At 51.9% G+C, this 18,469-nt stretch overlaps 1 protein-coding gene across 4 annotated transcripts; it reads right to left on the minus strand.

Annotated features, from left to right (window-relative positions):
- Nucleotides 1–409: 409 nt before the first annotated feature.
- CD300A (CD300a molecule) lies at nt 410–16,317 on the minus strand. 4 transcript variants are annotated; one of them, XM_032456916.1, is made up of 8 exons: nt 16,163–16,317; nt 15,027–15,225; nt 10,322–10,651; nt 9,562–9,721; nt 7,908–8,002; nt 3,916–3,953; nt 3,340–3,456; nt 410–2,142 (listed from the first exon to the last, which is right to left on the minus strand). In XM_032456916.1, exons 2-8 carry the CDS (start codon nt 15,085–15,087, stop codon nt 2,071–2,073), a joined length of 873 nt encoding a protein of 290 aa, XP_032312807.1. In that variant the 5' UTR covers nt 15,088–15,225; nt 16,163–16,317; the 3' UTR covers nt 410–2,070. The 4 variants fall into 4 exon arrangements, with proteins under 4 accessions (XP_032312807.1, XP_032312804.1, XP_032312806.1 ...); XM_032456913.1 differs by having other exon boundaries at nt 410–2,549; XM_032456915.1 differs by lacking the exon at nt 16,163–16,317 and adding an exon at nt 15,543–15,561 and having other exon boundaries at nt 410–2,549.
- Between the last annotated feature and the right edge of the window lie 2,152 nt (nt 16,318–18,469).

Here is an 18,469-nt window from a genome sequence, read left to right on the forward strand (position 1 = left end):
GCTGGAGGGTGATTGAGCTGAATTCAGTTCACGTCAGCAGAGATTTTTGAGCGCTCACTCTGCACTGGATGCATGGCTAAGCTCTGGTCCACATTATAAGGTCCCTCAGCACCCTTCACATCCACCTTTCAAATCCTCATTTTCAGGACTCCACGTTGCACAGATTTAGGGAACACCATTCAACACAGTGCTGTAGGGGAAGGGTGCCACCTAGCGTCGTGCTGCAGATGAATGTATACTGACTTAATTAGAACATTGTGGGGGAGTTCCAAACCAGTGTCTCCTCCCTCTGGGTGGCTGGTGACGGTTTAGCAAACATCCCTGACGAAATAGGAAAAGATTCTGGGCTAGAGCGCTCTCTCAGTGTGGAATGTCATTCCCTGGAAGTAGCAGAAATCGCAACCATTAGTGACTCAAAGACATTCAAGTTTATTTGTCTCATCCAGCAATGGACTTGGATAGGGAGCAACGGCAAGAAGATACAACAATTATATTTATAATTATGCACCTAATGACAGACCATCAAAATACGTGAAGCAAAAACTGACAGAATTGAAGGGGGTCGTAGACACGTCTACAGTAGTAGTTGGAGACTTCAATACCCCTCTCTTAACAACGGATAGAATGACCAGACAGGAGGTAAGCAAGGAAACAGAGGACTTAAACAGCACGATAAATCAACCAGATCTAACAGACGTGTACAGAACAACCAGCCCCGCCACAGCACACACATTCCTCTCAAGTGCACATGGGACATTTTCCAGGATAGACCATATGTGAAGCCACAAACTAAGTCTTACTAGATTTAAAAAGATAGTTTCTTCTCTGACCACAACAGGATGAAGTTAGAAATAAATTTTAAAAGTATAACTGGATTCTCTTAATTTTTTTTTTTAATTTGGTGGGGGGTGGGTAATTAGGTTTGTTTGTTTGTTTGTTTGTTTGTTTATAATGGCTATACTGGGGATTGAACCCAGGACCTCGTGCGTGCTAGGCATGCGCTCTACCACTGACCTCTACCTTCCCCCTCTCTTAATTGTTCTTAACTGCATTTTATTCATATTGAGGTGGGAGAAAAGCCACATTGGATGACTGGCTGAATTCATACTGTTTGGGCATTAATCATGATCCAAGAAACAGGCAATCCACAGAATGAGAGAAAATATTTGCAAATCACATATCTGATAAGGATTAATATCCAGAATTCATAGACAACAAAAACTCAACAGCCACACACACACACACACACACACACACACACACACAAAACCCTCTCAGTCTGAAAACCGGCAAAAGACTTGAATAGACAGTTCTTCAAAGAAGATACACAAAAGGCCAATAAACACACGAAACGGTGCTCGACCTCACTGATCACTGGGGAAATGCAAATCAAAATCACCACTAAGATGGTTACTTTTTTAAAAAACAGAAAAAAACAAAGGTTGAAAAGGATGTGGAGAAATTGGAAACCCTTGTGCACTGTTGGTGGGAGTATAAAATGGTAGAGACACTGCAAATAACAGCCCAGCAGTTCCTCAGAAATTAAAAATAGATCATCATATGATTCAGCAACTCTGCTTCCAGGTATCCACCCAAAAGAATGGAAAGCAGGGTCTCAAAGAGATACTTGTACATCATGTTCATAACAGCGTTACTCACAACTAAAACCCAGAAGCGACCCAAGTGTCCGCTGATGGATGAATGGATAAGCAAAATGTAATACATACATAAATGGAATATTATTCAGCCTTCCAAAGAAAGGATTTTTCTTTAAATACAAGATTGCCAACACAGAGCAGGCATTGTATAAATAATATTTTCTTCTCTCAAGATATTTTAAACTTTATTAATTTATTAACCTCATATTAAAAATGAACCTATCTCAGAGTCCAGAGAAACACGGTTCTGGAGCTGTGGGCAAGCCTCTCCTCTCTCTGGGTCTTGGTCTCCTTGTCTGTAAGATGAGTCCTCAGGGCCTTTGCATCTCCTGGCTCTTTGCCAGTGGGGACCACTCTGCAGCAACCCCAGACAGTTCCATGGGGCTGTGATGTACAAAGCTGTTCGTGGGTATCACCCTGCATGAGTCCCATCGTTTCCTGGAGACCTCACGTGGGGCTGAGATCCTGCCCTCCTACCCCAGAGCTGGGAAGAGGCAGAGAAAAGGGGAAAGACGCATCAGGAGCCAGTGGGACAGAAGGTTTCCCACAGGTCCCTCCAGAATCACATTCTCACTCGTCCTCAATAAAACCAGGCTGGCTGATGGCACATGAGGGTTGGCCCTCGGGAGCCCAGCTGCCTTGTTGGTCACCATCAAGAGAAGCGGTGTTGGCAGATGTGGGTGAGGGCTGAGGGGCCAGCCCTAGGCTTCCTGTGACCCACAGAGGCCTCCAGATGGCAAGGCTGGAGGTGCAAGCTTATGTCTTCTTAACCAGGCTGTACACTGGCTCCTGCTTCTGGGGCCCCGGGGAGGATGTCCTGTCAGCCTTGGAATCCTGTCTTGGTGAGTCAAACACCACCGTGGTGTAGTGAAGACTTTCACTGGGGAGCCTCTGCAGAGACAGAGACAGGGGGGTCGGGGAGAGGTGGGGGGAGCACGAACCCCCAGCTTAGGCTGGAGGGTGGGGCACGCCAGAGGGGAACCCGGGGAGTCTCCGCTGGGAAGGAGGTGGCTCCACCGTTCCCCACCGCCCTGTCCTCTTTCTCCCACAAGGACTGAGCTCCAAGATCCTGTCCACCCACCCGCTCCACCCCACCTGATCAAGACACAGCACAAAGTCCCCGGCACCAGAGCTGGGGGAGTCTCCGGGATCCACTTTGAGATCATTAGTCACCAAGTTAGAAAAACACGGATGTGGCTGGTCCCAGGGCCACGTGTCTGTTGTGGAAACCTTCTCCCTCATCTTCTCTGACAACTGACCCCTCAGCCGAAACTCTTCCGCTAACGGGTCATGACCTTGGAGGGGTGGGCAGCCTCTTCCATTAGTTTACTTTACAATGACTGTGCCTAAGGGCTGACCTACAGGGGGTCATTGATAAAAATCGGGAATCGGGGATCATACCAGAGACGATGGGACCAAAACAGTGAGAAGTCAGAGGTTTTAACGCTGGGTACGTGGTATATAGTAGGGGCCTAATAAATGCTGTACTTTATTGACTATGACTGCCACCGGCCATCCCAATAGCTCCTCATCTCCCACCCCCATCCCCAGCTACAAAGACACAGAGCTCGGCAGTATCTGCACTCGCCCGTTCTCTGTGTGTCCTTGACCTAGGGAAGCGCAAGACCGGGGAGCCCGGGGTCCCCCCTCCCCATTACAGGAGCTGAGCCCCCGCACTCACCACCGTGCTGTACACCATGTCCTCCGCCTCCGCCTGCCTGGGCTGCCTGGGCTCTGCCGGAGGGGGCCACGTCTGCAGCTCCACATTTGCATAGCAGGGCTCACTCTGCTCAGCAGCCTGGGGTGGGTAGGAGGTGCGGGGCTTGGTGGGTGTCCGCAGAGCCCCTCCCTGGTCCAGCCCAGAGAGGCCTCTATCCCTGCTTCTCTGCAAACATCTCCTTTCTCTCAGTGCTCTGGGTGCCCCAGCCCCAGCCTTCCCACCCTCCCTCCCCCTTCCCTCACTCTGGTCCTCTCTGGGGAGTATTTGAATGGGCAGGTCAGCGGCTGGGCTGGGAGGACCCTCCCTCATTCCACCTTCCCTGGGAAGGGAAGGGACTGTCCAGAACCCATGACAAGACCCAGTGACAGATCTCCCAGGCATTGTTCTTCCCGCTGTGGGAGAGCACCTCGCCCCCATCCACGTAAGATCCATGCAGACCTCCACTGCCCGAGGGACACTTCAACCCCCCTGCTCCGCCAGCATCCTCTACGCTTCCCCCCAGCCACCCGACACTCCTTCTGCAGGAGCCTTTCTTACCTGACTGGGGTTCTGGGGTGGTTCTGGATTCTTACCAGCTAAAGAGACAAGAGAAGAGTAAGGAGGTCGAATCCCAGAGCAAGACGGGGATGGGGCACCCTGTGATCCACCTGGAGGAAGGCCTTACCCTAGGACAAGTTCTGGGGACCTGTCACTTCAGGTCTGCAGCATGGTAGGAACTCAAGGGCTTGCTGAGTGGGTGAATTAGTGAATGAGGAAATAAATGAGTGAATAAACGAATGGGCAGGAAGGCTCCAGCCTGGGGAGAGGGGCCAAACAAATCTAGTCCTCAAAAGTCACTCATAAAAATGTTTCCGGCGGGTGGGGAATGGCTCAGTCGTAGAGTGTGCGCTCAGCAGGCACGAGGTCCTGGGTTCGATCCCCAGTAGCTCTATTAAAAAAAAAGTTCCCAGGTGGAAGAAGGCAAGAAAGGAAGGAAACTCATTTAAAAGGAGCTGTCTTCGTGATGAAAAAGCTTTGCGATCTCTTTCACAGCAAAGTAAATATACTTGCCACCACTGAACTGTAAGCTTAAAAATGGTTAAGATGATGAACTACTATATGCAAAATAGATAAACAACAAGGTCCCACTGTATAGCATGGGAAGCTGTATTCCATAGCTCATAAAAACCTATAATGAAAAAGAATATATAAATATATTTATATATATATGTATAACTGAATCACTTTGCTGCACACCAGAAATTAACAACATTGCAAATCAACCATACTACAATTTTTAAAAACGGTTAAGATGGTAAATTTTATAGTATTTTAATGTATTTTTGCTGTAATTTAAAAAATGCAGGTCTGCAGGCCTCACCCTAGATGTACTGAATCATAAATGCTGGGGTGGGGTGTTTTAACTAGCCCTGAAGTTTTGTTAAAAGAAAAAAATGAAGGGACGTGTCCTTGCAGAGACCTAGAACTGCGTCAAACTATACGAAGTCACCAGGGTCATCTGCTCCGACTGCCTTGCCTGGGGGTCTGTCCCTCCCAGATGGGAGGTCCCGGTAGCTCTGATGGATCGCTGGTCAGGCCGCACAGCCTTTTGCTTCTGGCACCTGCAGTGTTGGTCTGCAGGTGTCCTGCCTCTGAGCGCAGCTCTGTGCCTCGCTCCCCGGCCCTTTCAACCTGGAGCCCCAGGAGCTGGTGGCAAGCAGGTGGTGCCCACGCAACCGGAATGCCCTTGTCGAGGGGCACAGCCAGGTGACTCCAGAACCCACTCCATTAAACACTGCAGAGAAAGACACTGTCCACTTGGGGAGCCCCAAAGTCAAAGGTGAGACACCCACAGCCAGGAGACAAGAGATCTTGTATGACAGAAGTGTTTGCTGATCCCCGTCAGTCAACACAACAGAACATGCCACCAGGCACTATAAGCTATGAACATGTTTTGTTCCAAATGCTGCCCTCGGGCTCCACTGACCCCCTCCCTCTCCTCAGCTGGGACAGGTGTTTTGATGGGAAGAAAGAAGGGGGCTGGTGAGGAGGACATGGAGTCCATCACTGAGGAAGGAAGGGGGCATTGAGGAAGCTGGGTGACAGCCAGCCAGCCGGACAGGAAGCCCACTAAAGAGGGAACCCAGTCTACCCTGGTTAAGACTGTGTCCCCCAGAGCTCAGCACCGGGCCTGGCACACAGCAGCAGTTCCGTCAGCTTTGCTGCGTGAGTGAACGAGTGAATGACAAGACTGGGCTGAGGGGAAGAACCAGGAGTGGGGGGACAGGGCAGGCGTCAGGCTGAGGGGCAGGGACAGAGGCACTGGGAAGACAGCCCCAGACGCGCTCAGGACACAGGAGCTGGGACTTGCAAAGTAGGGGGGATGACAGGCTGCTTGAACAGAAAGCCTTTCTCCTGTTAAACAAGGGTTAGTTCAACAAGGTGCAACCCACGCACACGAGTCAACCCGCAGTCAGGGATTTTTAGAACATCTATTAGCAGGGGAAATCATATCATCTGTGAAGTGCAAAAAACAAAAGAAATATCTAAGTGGAATCATGGTAAGCAGCAAACATTTTAAGAAATCAGATAAGCAAGAGACTTCGATGCAGCGCAAACACCAGTGGTGGGCTTTCTCGGGCGGTGGGAGTTTCCATCATTATTATGGCGAATTTATTTCCTTCTTTGTGCCTCTGCTTATTTTTCCAGTTTTTTGCAGCAGTCACACACCCCTCTTTGAGAAGGCGGGGCATGGGGAGCTAGCCAGGCGAAAGGGCGCCAGGGAGACGGCCGGGACCCACAGATCTGAAGCCGCCCAGGCTGGGGAAACCCCACGTGGGGGGCAGCGTGGCCTGAAGTTTAGGCGGAGGTTTCCTGAACGTGATACGGGAGAAGCCGATGGGGAAGAAGAAGTCGGTTTTTTTTCTTTCTGTCAACAAGCACAAATGCACTGAGTCTGATTTCTCTCCTAAAGGCCTGAGCTGCGCTGGAGGGGAGAGGCTGGGCCCCATGGGGTACCGGAGGTGAGAGGGTAAGGCAGGGCCCCCCCACCCTGGCCGGCCCCAGTAGGGACCAACTCCCAGTTAGCAACCTCCAGTCTCACTGCAGCCTTGAAAGGCTCAGCTTCCATAACTATGAACAAACATTCCCCCAAGAGCCCCATGCGCATGGAATCAAGAACTCTTAGAAAAGATCGGGTGGGAGGTGGGGGTGGGGGGGTCGGGGGTAGCTCAGTGGTGGAGTGCATGCTAAGCATGCACAAGGTCCTGGATGCATGAGGTCCTGGGTTCAATCCCCAGTATCGCTGTTGAAAAAAATTAAAAATAGGGGGGAGGGTATAGCTCAGTGGTAGAGCGTGTGCTTAGCATACACAAGGTCCTAGGTTCAATCCCCAGCACCTCCACTGACAAACAAATAAATAAATAAATGAACCTAATTACCCCCGCCTCTAAAATGAATAAACCTAATTACCTTCCCCCGCAAAAAAAATTTAAAAATAAAATAAAATAAATAGCATCTTTGGGGGGGAAAGAAAAGGAACCCTTAGAACAGGAAGGAGACTTCCAGCTCACAGCCCACCCCAGGCCGACGGCTGCCCTCCTGTAGGTGGGCCTTGGGCCTCCAGCCAACAGCAAGCTCACAACTCCACTCCTCCCTCGGTTCCTCTTATTCAGTTAATTCACTCAAGTGCTGATTGAGCGTCTACTTACTGAGCACCAGACAAGCGGCTGGGTGCATCCTCCAGGTTCCTCTCTTTAACCTGAGCCCAGAGGAGAGCGGCTGGACTGCAGGCTGCCTGGAGCTCCCTGGAGCTATTACATGCCACATTCATTCAACAAATACTGATTGTGTGCCATCTGGAGTCAGGGTCCCTGACCTTAAGAAGTTGCACGGGCTGGTGGGGGGCCAGGCAAGGAAGACAATCTGCTGTGAAAAGGGCTATGATGGTGGCAGTCCATAGGACACCCAGGAGGGGCCCCCAAGCTACTCTTTGGGGGCCAGGAGAAGGTCCCCGAGGAAAGGAAGTCCAAGAGCATCGCTTAGGGCCGACCAGGAGTGAGCTGGGGAAAGAGGGCGGGGCAGGCAACCCAGCTGCCCAGAGCAAACTCAGAAGGGGAGACTGAGGTCATGGCTCTTGCCAAGTGATGAAAAGCTGGGAACGGCTGCCTTCCAGAGGGAACGGATGGCCAGAGGGGTAGGCAGAGCCAGACTGCAGAGGGCCTTGACTGTCCTATGGGGGCCTGGACTTCGGAGGGTGTGGGAGGTCACAGAAGGGTTTAGACAGAAGAAGGACATTGCTTCCTGAGCACCCACCCTAGGCCCACCGTAGGAAAGGCTTCTTTCCAAGGAGCCCCCTCCCATAGCTGGGATCTGCCACTCTAGGGACACATTCTCTGGGGTCTGCCTCTAGGGTCACCCAGGATGTGTGGTCTCAGAGGATGCATCCAATGACCACTCCGGGGAACCAGGACACAGAGCCTCGAAGATAAGAGGGTGTGGGCAGGGCCTGCCCCTCCAGGGTGGGGAGTGGGGTGCAGGAGCTAACTCACCTTTGCTCTGTCTCTGAACCATTCTCCAGGCCAGCAGTGAGACGCCCCCCAGCAGGAGCAGCAGAACTGCTAACAAGGGCAGCAGCACTTGGAGCCTGGAGGGGAAAAGGGCGGGGTGGGTGGGGCGGCCAAGCATGCCTTCCCCTCTTTGCTTCCATAGATAGACTAGGTCACGTGGGAAAAAATGTAGACGGTATCAAGTCTCCCTCTTACACACCCCCACCAACCTAAATCCCGCCGCATACACACACAGTAGACCTCAGAACCTTCCCCACTACTATACATAAAAGAGATAGACAGCAAGGACCTACCGCCTAGCACAGGGAACTACATATAAAAAAAGAATCCGACTGGCCTTTGCCCCTGGCTCCTGGAAGGGAGGCTGTAAATCCTGGGAATTTTCCTAGTAACAGGAGTGTCTTTGCTATTCATAAGCCCCTTGGATTTGCCTGAGTTTTTGCTAAGAGATGGCGTGACTCAGGATGGGAGCTGGCCACCAGAAGGACCAACCATGTGATTAAAGATCTGAGCTAGCTTGACCTTCAGGGAAGTAAAGGGGGCTGGAGTTTGAAGTCATTCACGTGGGCGATGATGCAGTCAATCGGGCTTGTGTAATGAACCTCAGATAAAACTATAGACGCCAAGGCTGGGAGGAACCTCCTGGTTGGTGAACACATCAGTGTCCCAGGAGGGTGATGCCCCCCCCCCCCGATTCCACTGGGAAAGGGCACAGGAGCGCTGCACTCAGACCCTCCCAGACCTTGACCTGCATGTCTCTTCATTTGGCTGGTCCTGACCTTTGTCCTCTGTGATAACCTATAATTTTAAGTATAGCACGTCTCTGCATTCTGTGAGTTATTGTAACAATGGTCAAACCCAAGGGGGGGGGGTCATGGGAACTCCCAAAGTTGTAGCCAGTTTGTCAGAAACGTGACGGCCTGGGAATCCCCAGAGGGCGCTGGCACCTGCAGCCAGGCTGTCTGACAGGACTGAGTCTTCTGAGTCTCATGGGACCGAGGGTTCTGTGCTAACTGTGGGGAGTCAGTGCGAGAATAGACTTGCAGGACACCAGGTGTTGTCGGAATAGGGAGTCTGTGAACCCCAGAGGTGGTTTATGATAGCATGCGTTTTTCTGGGGAGAGAATTTATAAATGTTGCCAGATTCTCCTGGGGTTTTGTGACCCCAAAAAAGGGTCAAGAATCACGAGTTTAGAAGAGAGAGCCTACGACTTTGGAATCACACAAACTTGGGCTGGGAGCCCAGCCTGCCTGTGGTAGCTACATGACCCTTACCCTCTCGGTTCACTTGCCTATAAAATGAGGGTAATAATGGTACAGGGTGTGAGGAACAAATGGGGACATCACGTGCGGCATTTAGCACGTGCCTAGTAGGACATCGTCAGCTGTCATTAATGCCACTCTCCTTCCGTCCCCCTTCCTCAGCCTGTGCCCAGCCTGAGCCTTCTCTTGGAGCCCCGGGCAGGTCCAGCGTGGCCCCCAACAACCCCAGCCAGGAGATCAGACCTGCTTCCAGCCTGGGTACAAAGAGAACCAGAGGCCCCCAGCCAACAGGGACCAGGCTCCCGGCCCCAGATGGACCATCTGGCCAGAGGAGGAGGCTCACCTCTGGGACACGGGGACTAAGGCACCTTACCTCTGGTCCAGGACGGGCTGGGATTCCTCCTGGCTGCTGGCACTGTAAGTGGCACTCACTGTGGCCGGGGCGGTGAATGACAGAGCTGACATCCTGGTTGTGGTTGTTGAGGTCTTGGTTGTGGTAGGTGGGGTTGACATTGGTGCTGGTGTTGCTGCTGCTGCAGAAACACAAATCAGACCCAGGGGTCTCTCTCTGACTCTCCCATCACTCACCAACACCTTGTTTGGTTGATTTCACACAAGATGCTTACTTGCAAAGGGGCCCCAGGACCCTCCCGGGGGCCAAGTGAGCACTTCCAAAGGGGACAGAGGCACCGCCCCCAACAGTCCTGATTCCATCCTGTTGATGAAGTTTGGGTCCCCCCGAGAGCCCCAAAGTCACCTCCACCCCCAGTCCCCAGCCATAGCCACAAGCTGCCAGTCAGAGACATCTGTCTCAACTGCAGATCAGACTGTCACCTGTCAGCGCTGGCTCTGTACTGGGCACCTTCACTACCCAGCACCCCCACACCTTCCCCTATGCAGGTTTGCTCGCAGAACGCCCTCCTCTCTCTCCTTTGCACACTGCTCTCCCAGCTTCTCCTTCCCCTGGCTAGCACCTGCCCATCGCTCCAGATTGAGGAGCGATGCCAGCTCCCTGACTCTCTCTCTTTCTCTCTCACACACAGAGTTTGCTCCAAGCCTCTGATCTGATTTCTGTCTTGGCTCTTCAGGTGACCCTGTTGCTGGTACAGGGGGCGTGGGTGTGCACGGCTCACCTGGGAACACAGACACCTCAACCTCAGAGGTGAGGTCAAGTGAAAATGGTATATCGATCCCACAACAGTATGTTCCCGCATCGTCCATTCTAAGGCTCTCCAAGGTCACTGTGAAGGTGAGGCTTGCAGGATGGTCCCTGATGGACACGCGGTCATTCCTTACTTCTCTCTCTGACTCTGTGGTCTCCACCATCTTCCACGATAACAAACACGGGGATTTGCACCAGTATTTGGTATGATCTATGAATTCCTTCTTATACCGACACTGCACGCTCAGCGATCCCCCGACGACGCCCGTCACTCTGTGGGGGCCACTCAGGGACCAGCAGCCTGGAAAACACAGCCGAGTCCGGCTCCTCATCAGGGGGACCGGGGTCAGAGACGCCCTGGGGGTCACCCCCCAAAGTTCCCCATCTCACATCAGTCACCCCCCATCAGCCAGACCACACCTGGGGTGTCCTCCCCTTCCCTCCAGCACCCCCCAGATTGTGATCACAGCAGCTCCTTCCTCCAGACCCAACCTCCTTTCCTTGCCCTTCCCACCCCTCACTATCCAGGAAACCCCCACCTGGAAACTTGTCAGGACAGTTAGAATTCGCCTCCAAGCAGCCAGGTCTCCCTCCCCGAGGGCCACCACAGCCCTGAGCATCTCAGAGACCTGAAGAAGCCTCACACACCAGTCTGTTCCCACCAAGAGAAGACACACCACGGCAGGGAAACGGCTGCTAAATAGGTCACAAAAACACTGCACACGCTCGGCAAATTTTGTGGATAAAATAAATCATTCACACACACACAAATTTACTGATGACAACCTTCATTGCATCCTGGGGCTTACTTCAGTCTGCCCAGCTCCTGCAGACTTAATTTTCAAGAAAACTCATGTTTTCTTTCCCAGTTTTTCGTCTGCCATTCTCCCAGACGGTTCTCAGCTACAGAGCTGGGAGACTGAGTGGGGTGTGTGGTTAATGCTGGCCACCAAGCAGAGGGCCTGTCCCCTGCCCCTATACGCAGAGTTTGTGTGTGTATAGGTCCTCGCCAGCCCCCCAGGTTGGTGGAGGGGGTGGTGTGGCTTGCTCTCTGTTCCTAGAGTTAGAACTCTATTCAATAAAATATATGTATATACAAAAAAAGGGAAAGAATTCTTTTAATTTTACTTGCTTTTTTGGGTTCTTAAATCACTTGAAGATACTCAAATGTAAGCTCCAGGAAGACAGGGGCCTCCTTCTTAAATCTGCAATGTCTACAAGTGTGCAGCACATAGTAGGCCATCAACAAACATTTTGGCATGAGCACCTCTCCCACCCAGTGCAGCTCTCAGTCCACAGCAGCCCAAAGCTGATCACCGCGAGTTCCCACCACTCCCACTCCCGGGGCCCATCAGGCATCCTTTCCCGGCCTGGGTGTGCAGATGCCCTGCAGAGAAGACCTTATGCAGCCCTGTCACAGGTGTGACATTTCCTGAGATGCTCGGTGGCTCTATGACTTGTCAGCTGTGTGTCCTGGGGCAAGTTACTTAACCTCTCTGAGCTTCAGATGCCTCATTTGTAAAATGGCGATGATTGATAAGCCTCACATGACATTTGTGGGGCGTGGAAAGAGATAATGGGCGTAAAATGCCTGGTAAATAATATTAGGTTGAACCGTATGAAATTGCTGCTATTCAGCTGTTTTTGACCAAGAAAATGGGAATTTCAGAAAATTCAATCTGATAAAAATAGATAACTCTCTGTCTAGCTGAATTGCTGAATTAAGACATGAAAAGGTAAAATAAGCACAGAGATAGACAAAATTCAAAGAATCAGAGCTGGTCCTCTGCAGAAATTCTCTACAGGTGAACGTGTAAATCTGGACGAAGGTGTGATTTTCTAGAAACACAAAAATCACTAAAATTGATATGTACCAAGCGCTTAATAGATAACTGTCTGTCGCAGCTTTCCTTCGTCCAAGATGCTGCTTCTGGTCCCCACATCCCGACTCTAGTCCCCACCTCTCCTTGACTGTGTGTTGTCATCTTTCTTTGCCTGGCTCTTGGCTCCCCTCCCTGGTCTTGGGCGCCCCCCCACCCCCACCTACACACCCAACCATCTGTCTCCAGGGTCTGACTTCCCTTTGCTGCATCTCTCTGTCTCCCTCTGTTTCTATCTCTCTGTCTCTCTCCCTGCATCTCTCTCCCTGTGTCTCTGTCTCTCCTTATCTCTCTCGGTCTCTCCCTCTGGGTCTGTCTGTCCCCTTCTCTCTCTGTCTCTCCTAACAAGATGTTCCTCTATTGTCTTAATGTTTTACTTAAGGATCACAAAGTCTCATCCACTAAGTCCCAGATAAGCGAGAGAATCACCCAACACAGGGAGTCGGGAGAGGAACAAGCCCACACACACCCAACCCAGGAGAAAAGAAACGAAAGCCAGCACGGAAATCAGTGAATTAGGAAACAGAAAGCGGCACAACTAGAATATACACTGAAAAGCTGATTTTTCTTTTGGGAGAAACAAACAGTGTAATAGACATTCTCGTGCATTTAACCAAATCAAGAAAAAAAAAAAAGACACACATACGCAATTAAAAAGGAAACTAGCCAGGGTAATTTGCAAGTCTCTACAAATAAGTCTGGAAACTTGGACAAAACTGATGATTTCCTAGAAAAACATTAATGACCAATATTGACCCAAAATAGATTTTTTAAATAGATTTTTTACAAATGTAGGCCAATAGCAATGAATGTTAGCAAGGAGTCCTTTCTGGCTTTCCCTCCCTTGGATCAGCCCGTCTCCCATTCTTGGGGGTGTAGTTTTTCTTTTTTTAAGATAAATCTTTTAAACTCTTTCGCTACACACACACACACACACACACACACACACACACACAAAGTCCTTTCCTGGTGATGACTATGTGAAGCGATGTGGTAATTATTTCACAACGTACATGTGTGTCAAAACATCACGCTGTATACCCTACATATACACAGTTTTTATTTGTTCATTCTCTCTCAGTAAAACTGGGAGGAAATGAAAAAAATAAAGAAGAAGTTCTTTTCCTTTTCTTTTTTAAGCAAAACCCAAACAGTTTCACAAAGTTAGTTCCTCAAAACCTTCAAGGACCAGATAATCCCAATTTTATTTAAACATTTGCAGAAAATAAAGAAATAGGAAAAAACTCCCTAATTCTTCTCATGAAGTCAGCGTAATATAGCAAGACTAAAATCTGGCCAAATCTCTTAATAGAATTCACCACTTTCAAAGTTCAAAGGAGAAAAAAAACAGCCATACTTCAGAGGTACTGCAGGCTCGGTTCCAGACCCCTGCAATCCAGGGAGTATCGGCGAGTCACACAAATTCTTTGGTTTCTCATATAAAAGTTATGTCTACACCATACTACAGTCTAGTAAGTGTGCAGTAGCATTATGTCGTTAAAAACAATGTACATCATTTGATGAAAAACTACTTTATCTCTGAAAAATGACAACCATCATCTGAGCCTTCAATGAATTATACCTTCTTGCTGGTGGAGAGTTTGAAATACTGCAAGAATTATCAAAATGTGGCAGAGAGACTGTAGTGAGCAAATGCTGTTGGAAAAATGGCAGCGACAGACTTGCTCGACGTGGGGTTGCCACAAACCTTTGATTAAACCTTCAATTTGTAAAACACGTGGAATCTATGAAGCTCAATAAAGCAAAGCGCAGTAAAACGAGCTACGCCTGTAATCATCTCGACAGGTAATGAAAAAGCATCCGACACCGAATGCTGTTTTTAAAAATGTGAACCGGTGCCCTCTTCGTGCTTAATGGAAACACTGGACACCTGCCTAGCTGGGGACAAGACGGGAATGACCACTGCCATTTCTGTCCTGGGCATCATTCTGGCCAAACCAGCCCATGATCGATGAGAGAGGAAAGCAGAGAAACAGCAAACCCTCCATGTGGGCAGATCCCGTGAACACACAAGGACACCTGAGAGGTCGGTAGAAAAATGAGTGGTGAGAGGATGTCCAGTTTCCAAATTATTACACCAAAAATCATAGCTTTTCTGTAGACAACTAGTAGGCAAATAGAATGGAATGAAACATGCGACTTATAGGCAAAACAACCAAAAGAATTAAAGATGCTGCGAATACACGTAGCATGACTACAGATGCTGTAAATGCTCCTGGAGGTGCTGGAGAGAAATCTCCCCAGCATGTCTCCTCCTCCCGGTCCTGCAGGTGCTCTCCCTCCCCGACCTCCCCTCCCCCCATGGGAGTCTGCATGCCCTTTCCTTGGAGACTGGCCCCTTGAGCCTCCCTGGCTGTTCGTTCACCTCCATGTCCCTGAGACCAGGGTCTGCCCTGCCTGGTCCCCACGCTTCTTCCTCCTGGAACCCGTGAGCCAGGAGGGCACCTCTTGTCAAAGCACATGTCCCAGGTGCGCTCAGCGGTCCCCCTGCCACCCACTCTGGTGCGCCCTGCCTCTTGCCCTCCTTCTTCTTGTGATAATTCAGCTGAACCCCCCCTGCAAAGCTCCTCCTCTGTGCCCACCTCTTTGCCCCACTGTGGCTCATCCAAGGTCAGGTGGATGCAGAAGGGGAGATCAACCCGTCACTCCTGCCCGTCTGAGGATGTGGCCGCTGCGTCTGTCCATCTTCCGTGGTGGACAGAGCACACCCCATTCTGAGTTACTTGATACGCCCCCACCTGCCTCCCCCCGCCCCCTCCCCGGGCAGTCCCTCACCTGGGACCCAGAGAAGCAGCATGGCTGGGGGCAGACACAGGATCCAGTCCCTCTGGGCCATCTCTCCAGCATGAAGGTCCCAGCTGCCCCCAAGGCTTCAGTCCCCCTCAAGAAGGGTCATGCCTCGGGACTCCCACTTCTGCTTTTCCTCCGGCTTTGGGCTTCTTTGTTCAGCTCTGTTTTGGTTCTGTTTCTGGAGCTGGGGCGAAGACAGAGGTCACAGAGTGGGCAGAGCCAGCGGCAGCGCCTGAGACCCCCCCCCCCCCCCGGCCGAGTCTCGGGTTCTGCAGGTATAGCCAGTGAGGAGCCCCTCCCCAAGTCCCACCGCGCGCCTCCCCTCCCTCCCCTCCCCCAAAGCCACTTGGCCAAGTTCCCTTCTAGTAACTCCCTCTGTTTCCCTGTGTTGGGGTGGTCAGGGAGGAGGGAAAGGCCCTCACTAGGGGAGGAGCCAGGGCCCTGGGTGTCACCCACAGTGTGACCGCACTGGGGAGCAGCCTTTCCAGGACACCCCCCCACCTCCGCTGTGATCAAGGCCCAGACCCCCGCGTCAGCACGACCCTAGAGTCCCTGAGTGGTTTCTGGTCTTGGAAACGCTTCCTCCACTTGGTCCAAAGGTCCTCAGACTGAGATCCTCCTTCCTCAGACTGTGCCAGCTCAGGGCTGAGCACAGAGTGAGACTCAGCAAGGGACCCCCCTTCCCTGATCCACGTGGAATTCAGATTCTAAATATACACAGACACACGTACTCCTCCGGAAGAGCGCCCCCGGCTGGCCCAGAAGGGCCACGCGAGTCCAGGAAATTCACCCTGACCTGTGGTGCACACATCACCCGAGAGCCTGCAGACATCAGCTCCGAGGGCCGCCACCCGGAGCCCCCGGCACGCCCTTCTCTTCCTGCCCTGACTGTAAAGTTCCCAGAAAGGCTGATTTTTCAGTTTAGCCACTGAAACCCATTGCCACGGTCTTGAATGTCAAAGGTGAGGAGGGGGGTGCGCCAGACTGAGAAGCAGGAGAGGCTGTGACTCGTCCACGTACCACTGGCCTGACCGTGACCAAAACCCTCAGTTCCTGTAAAGTGTCGATAATAATAGCTAATCTGAGGGGATAAATAGCATCATAATTACAAAAATAGTTACCTGTGAGGTAATGCAGCCTCAGCCAGTTTTTCTCCCAGGGGACAACATCTTTACTCTAATGATAGTTGGTGGGAAAACAAGATTTAATAGGAAGACGTACGCTGTGCAAATAGTCCCTGGGACGACCTTGTCTTCGGGAAGATGGAGAAACACTTGAACTGCGGGCGGAAAGGGCAGGGCAATTGATCTCCCCCACCCATCCTGCTCGCCCCAGCCTCTCCACAAACCCTAAGCAAGAAACAGAATGATGCAAAATTACCACATGACACAGAAAATTAAGGAAGTGGCACTTTTCGCACTAACAACCCTATCAACCATGCTGTAGGGGAAGACGAAACCTGCCGGCTGCAGGTCTGAGCCTGCTCTTCTGGGGCTGGGGGTCCTGCAGCCGCAAAGCCTCTCACCAGTGTGGGATCCTCTTCCCAGTGGGGATGCACGTGCTCGGAGACCAGTGGGGGAAAAGTAGGGGCTGTCTGGGCAGACTTGCTGCAGCAGCTCTGAGTCCTGAGAACTACATGTAGGGGCACCAGAAAAGATCTGGGGATGGTTGAGCTGTGGGGCCTCTCCGCAGGATGTCGATCTCCGAGGGAGCACATCGCAGAGCTGCCCTCTCCCCACAGAGGTCAGCGGCTCCCCATCAGCTCTGCCTCTTCCTCCTCCTGAGCACAAAGGAAAGCCAAGAGGGCCTCAGGGAGGGAGTGTCTCACCAGCTGTAGGACAAGTGTGCCCAAGAGGCCAGGAGGCTGGACTGAGACACAGCAGCGGGTGCCTGTGGCTGGCAGCGAGAGGAGGGGCTTGACAGCTGGGTGAGCTGGTGATGGGGGGGTGGGGGCATCCGACATCCACTGAGCACCTACCTCACTCCAGGTGCTTTCATGGTGGAATCCACGTGGCAAAGAGATTAGGTCTAAGTGAGAGGCAGTCAGGGGAAGGGCAGACAGATGGCTGGGAGCATCTGCTTTCCCTTCCACAGGAGCCTGGTGAGACGGGCATCCACAGCCTGATCCGGCCTGGCCTGCCTCTCTGCAGGACCCCACCAGGATACCCACACCTCACCTTCCTGCCCATCTCCAGGGAAGCTACCCCAGCATGGCCTGACTCTCCAGGAGCCAAGGTAGCTAGATCAGCCAGGTTCCCGTGCATCCCACAGCCCGGGGCCACAACCAATGTGACGGCTGTAACGGGCTCTCCAGCTTGGTGCTGGACATTCTGTGGTGGAGACGGTGGAAGAGGAAACTGCGGGCGAGCAGATGGGTGACAGCCCCAGCCAGAGGCCTGAGAGCCTTCACTGACCCTCGGAGGGCTCCTCGAGGGGACTTGGCTGCTGTTGCCAAAAGATCAGCCCCCGTCCCTGACGAGCCAAATAGCTCAGAGACAGGGTCTTGGAGCTTGGAGGAAAAGAGGCAGCTTTATTACTTTGCCAGGCAAAGGGGACTCACAGCAGGCTGGTGCCTTCAAACCTGTGAACCCACCTTGGGGATGGGGCGGGGTGATTATGTGGCCATAGCTCAAATGGTAAGGCATGGATAACAATCAACAGAAATATTTTCTCATCAGACTCAGAGCGGCATCATGCTGTCTCCAGGCGACCAAGTCTACAGAGGCTAGTGGTTGCCGCTCTTTCCGTCTTTTTATGGTGATTCAGGCTTTTTTGTAAGGTTACAGTTCTGTGATATTCTCCCTGGAGAATGACTCAGAAACCAAGCATGATTGTTACTTTTGATTACTGGACTGAAGCAGAAACAGTAAAATTAATGGCTTTAGTTTTAACAATGGGCCTGGAGCTGTGAGTAGCAACTGGTCAGTCAGGTTAGCTGACCGTTTTAAGGGCAAGAATAAGAATAAGCAATCTATTAGCCTAAGTACGGGATTTTGTTAATCCTCCTTCACTGCTTCATGCAGGCTCTGCCCCTCCTCACAGGCGCCTGGACCTGGAGAGACTCTCTCCAGCCTGGAGGGAGGAGCCGGGATTCAGATCAGGTCCAACGGGGGCCTGCAGAGCTCCCGGGGCACCCATGCTGGGAGGTGGGCGGCGTGGGGGCTCAGCAGGGGAGAGTCCCCCTGGGGCTGCTCCTGGCTCCACCCAGAGAGACGGTGGTGGGCTCCTCAGTGTCAGTCATGAGGACTCGGGGAGCGGGAGGGGCGTGGATGGCTGCTGGAGGCCATTCCTTCATCCTCAGCCTCCTCCATGCCCTCCGCTCACTCTTTCATGGCCCCACTCAAGCCATCTCCTCAGACGATGCCCCTCCTTCTCCTGGCCTCTCTGAGCCCCTCTCCTGCACCTCTTAAGCTCCGCGATGCCTATTT

This window comes from Camelus ferus, chromosome 16, assembly GCF_009834535.1.
Source record: "Camelus ferus isolate YT-003-E chromosome 16, BCGSAC_Cfer_1.0, whole genome shotgun sequence".
Classification (NCBI taxonomy): Eukaryota; Metazoa; Chordata; class Mammalia; order Artiodactyla; family Camelidae; genus Camelus; species Camelus ferus.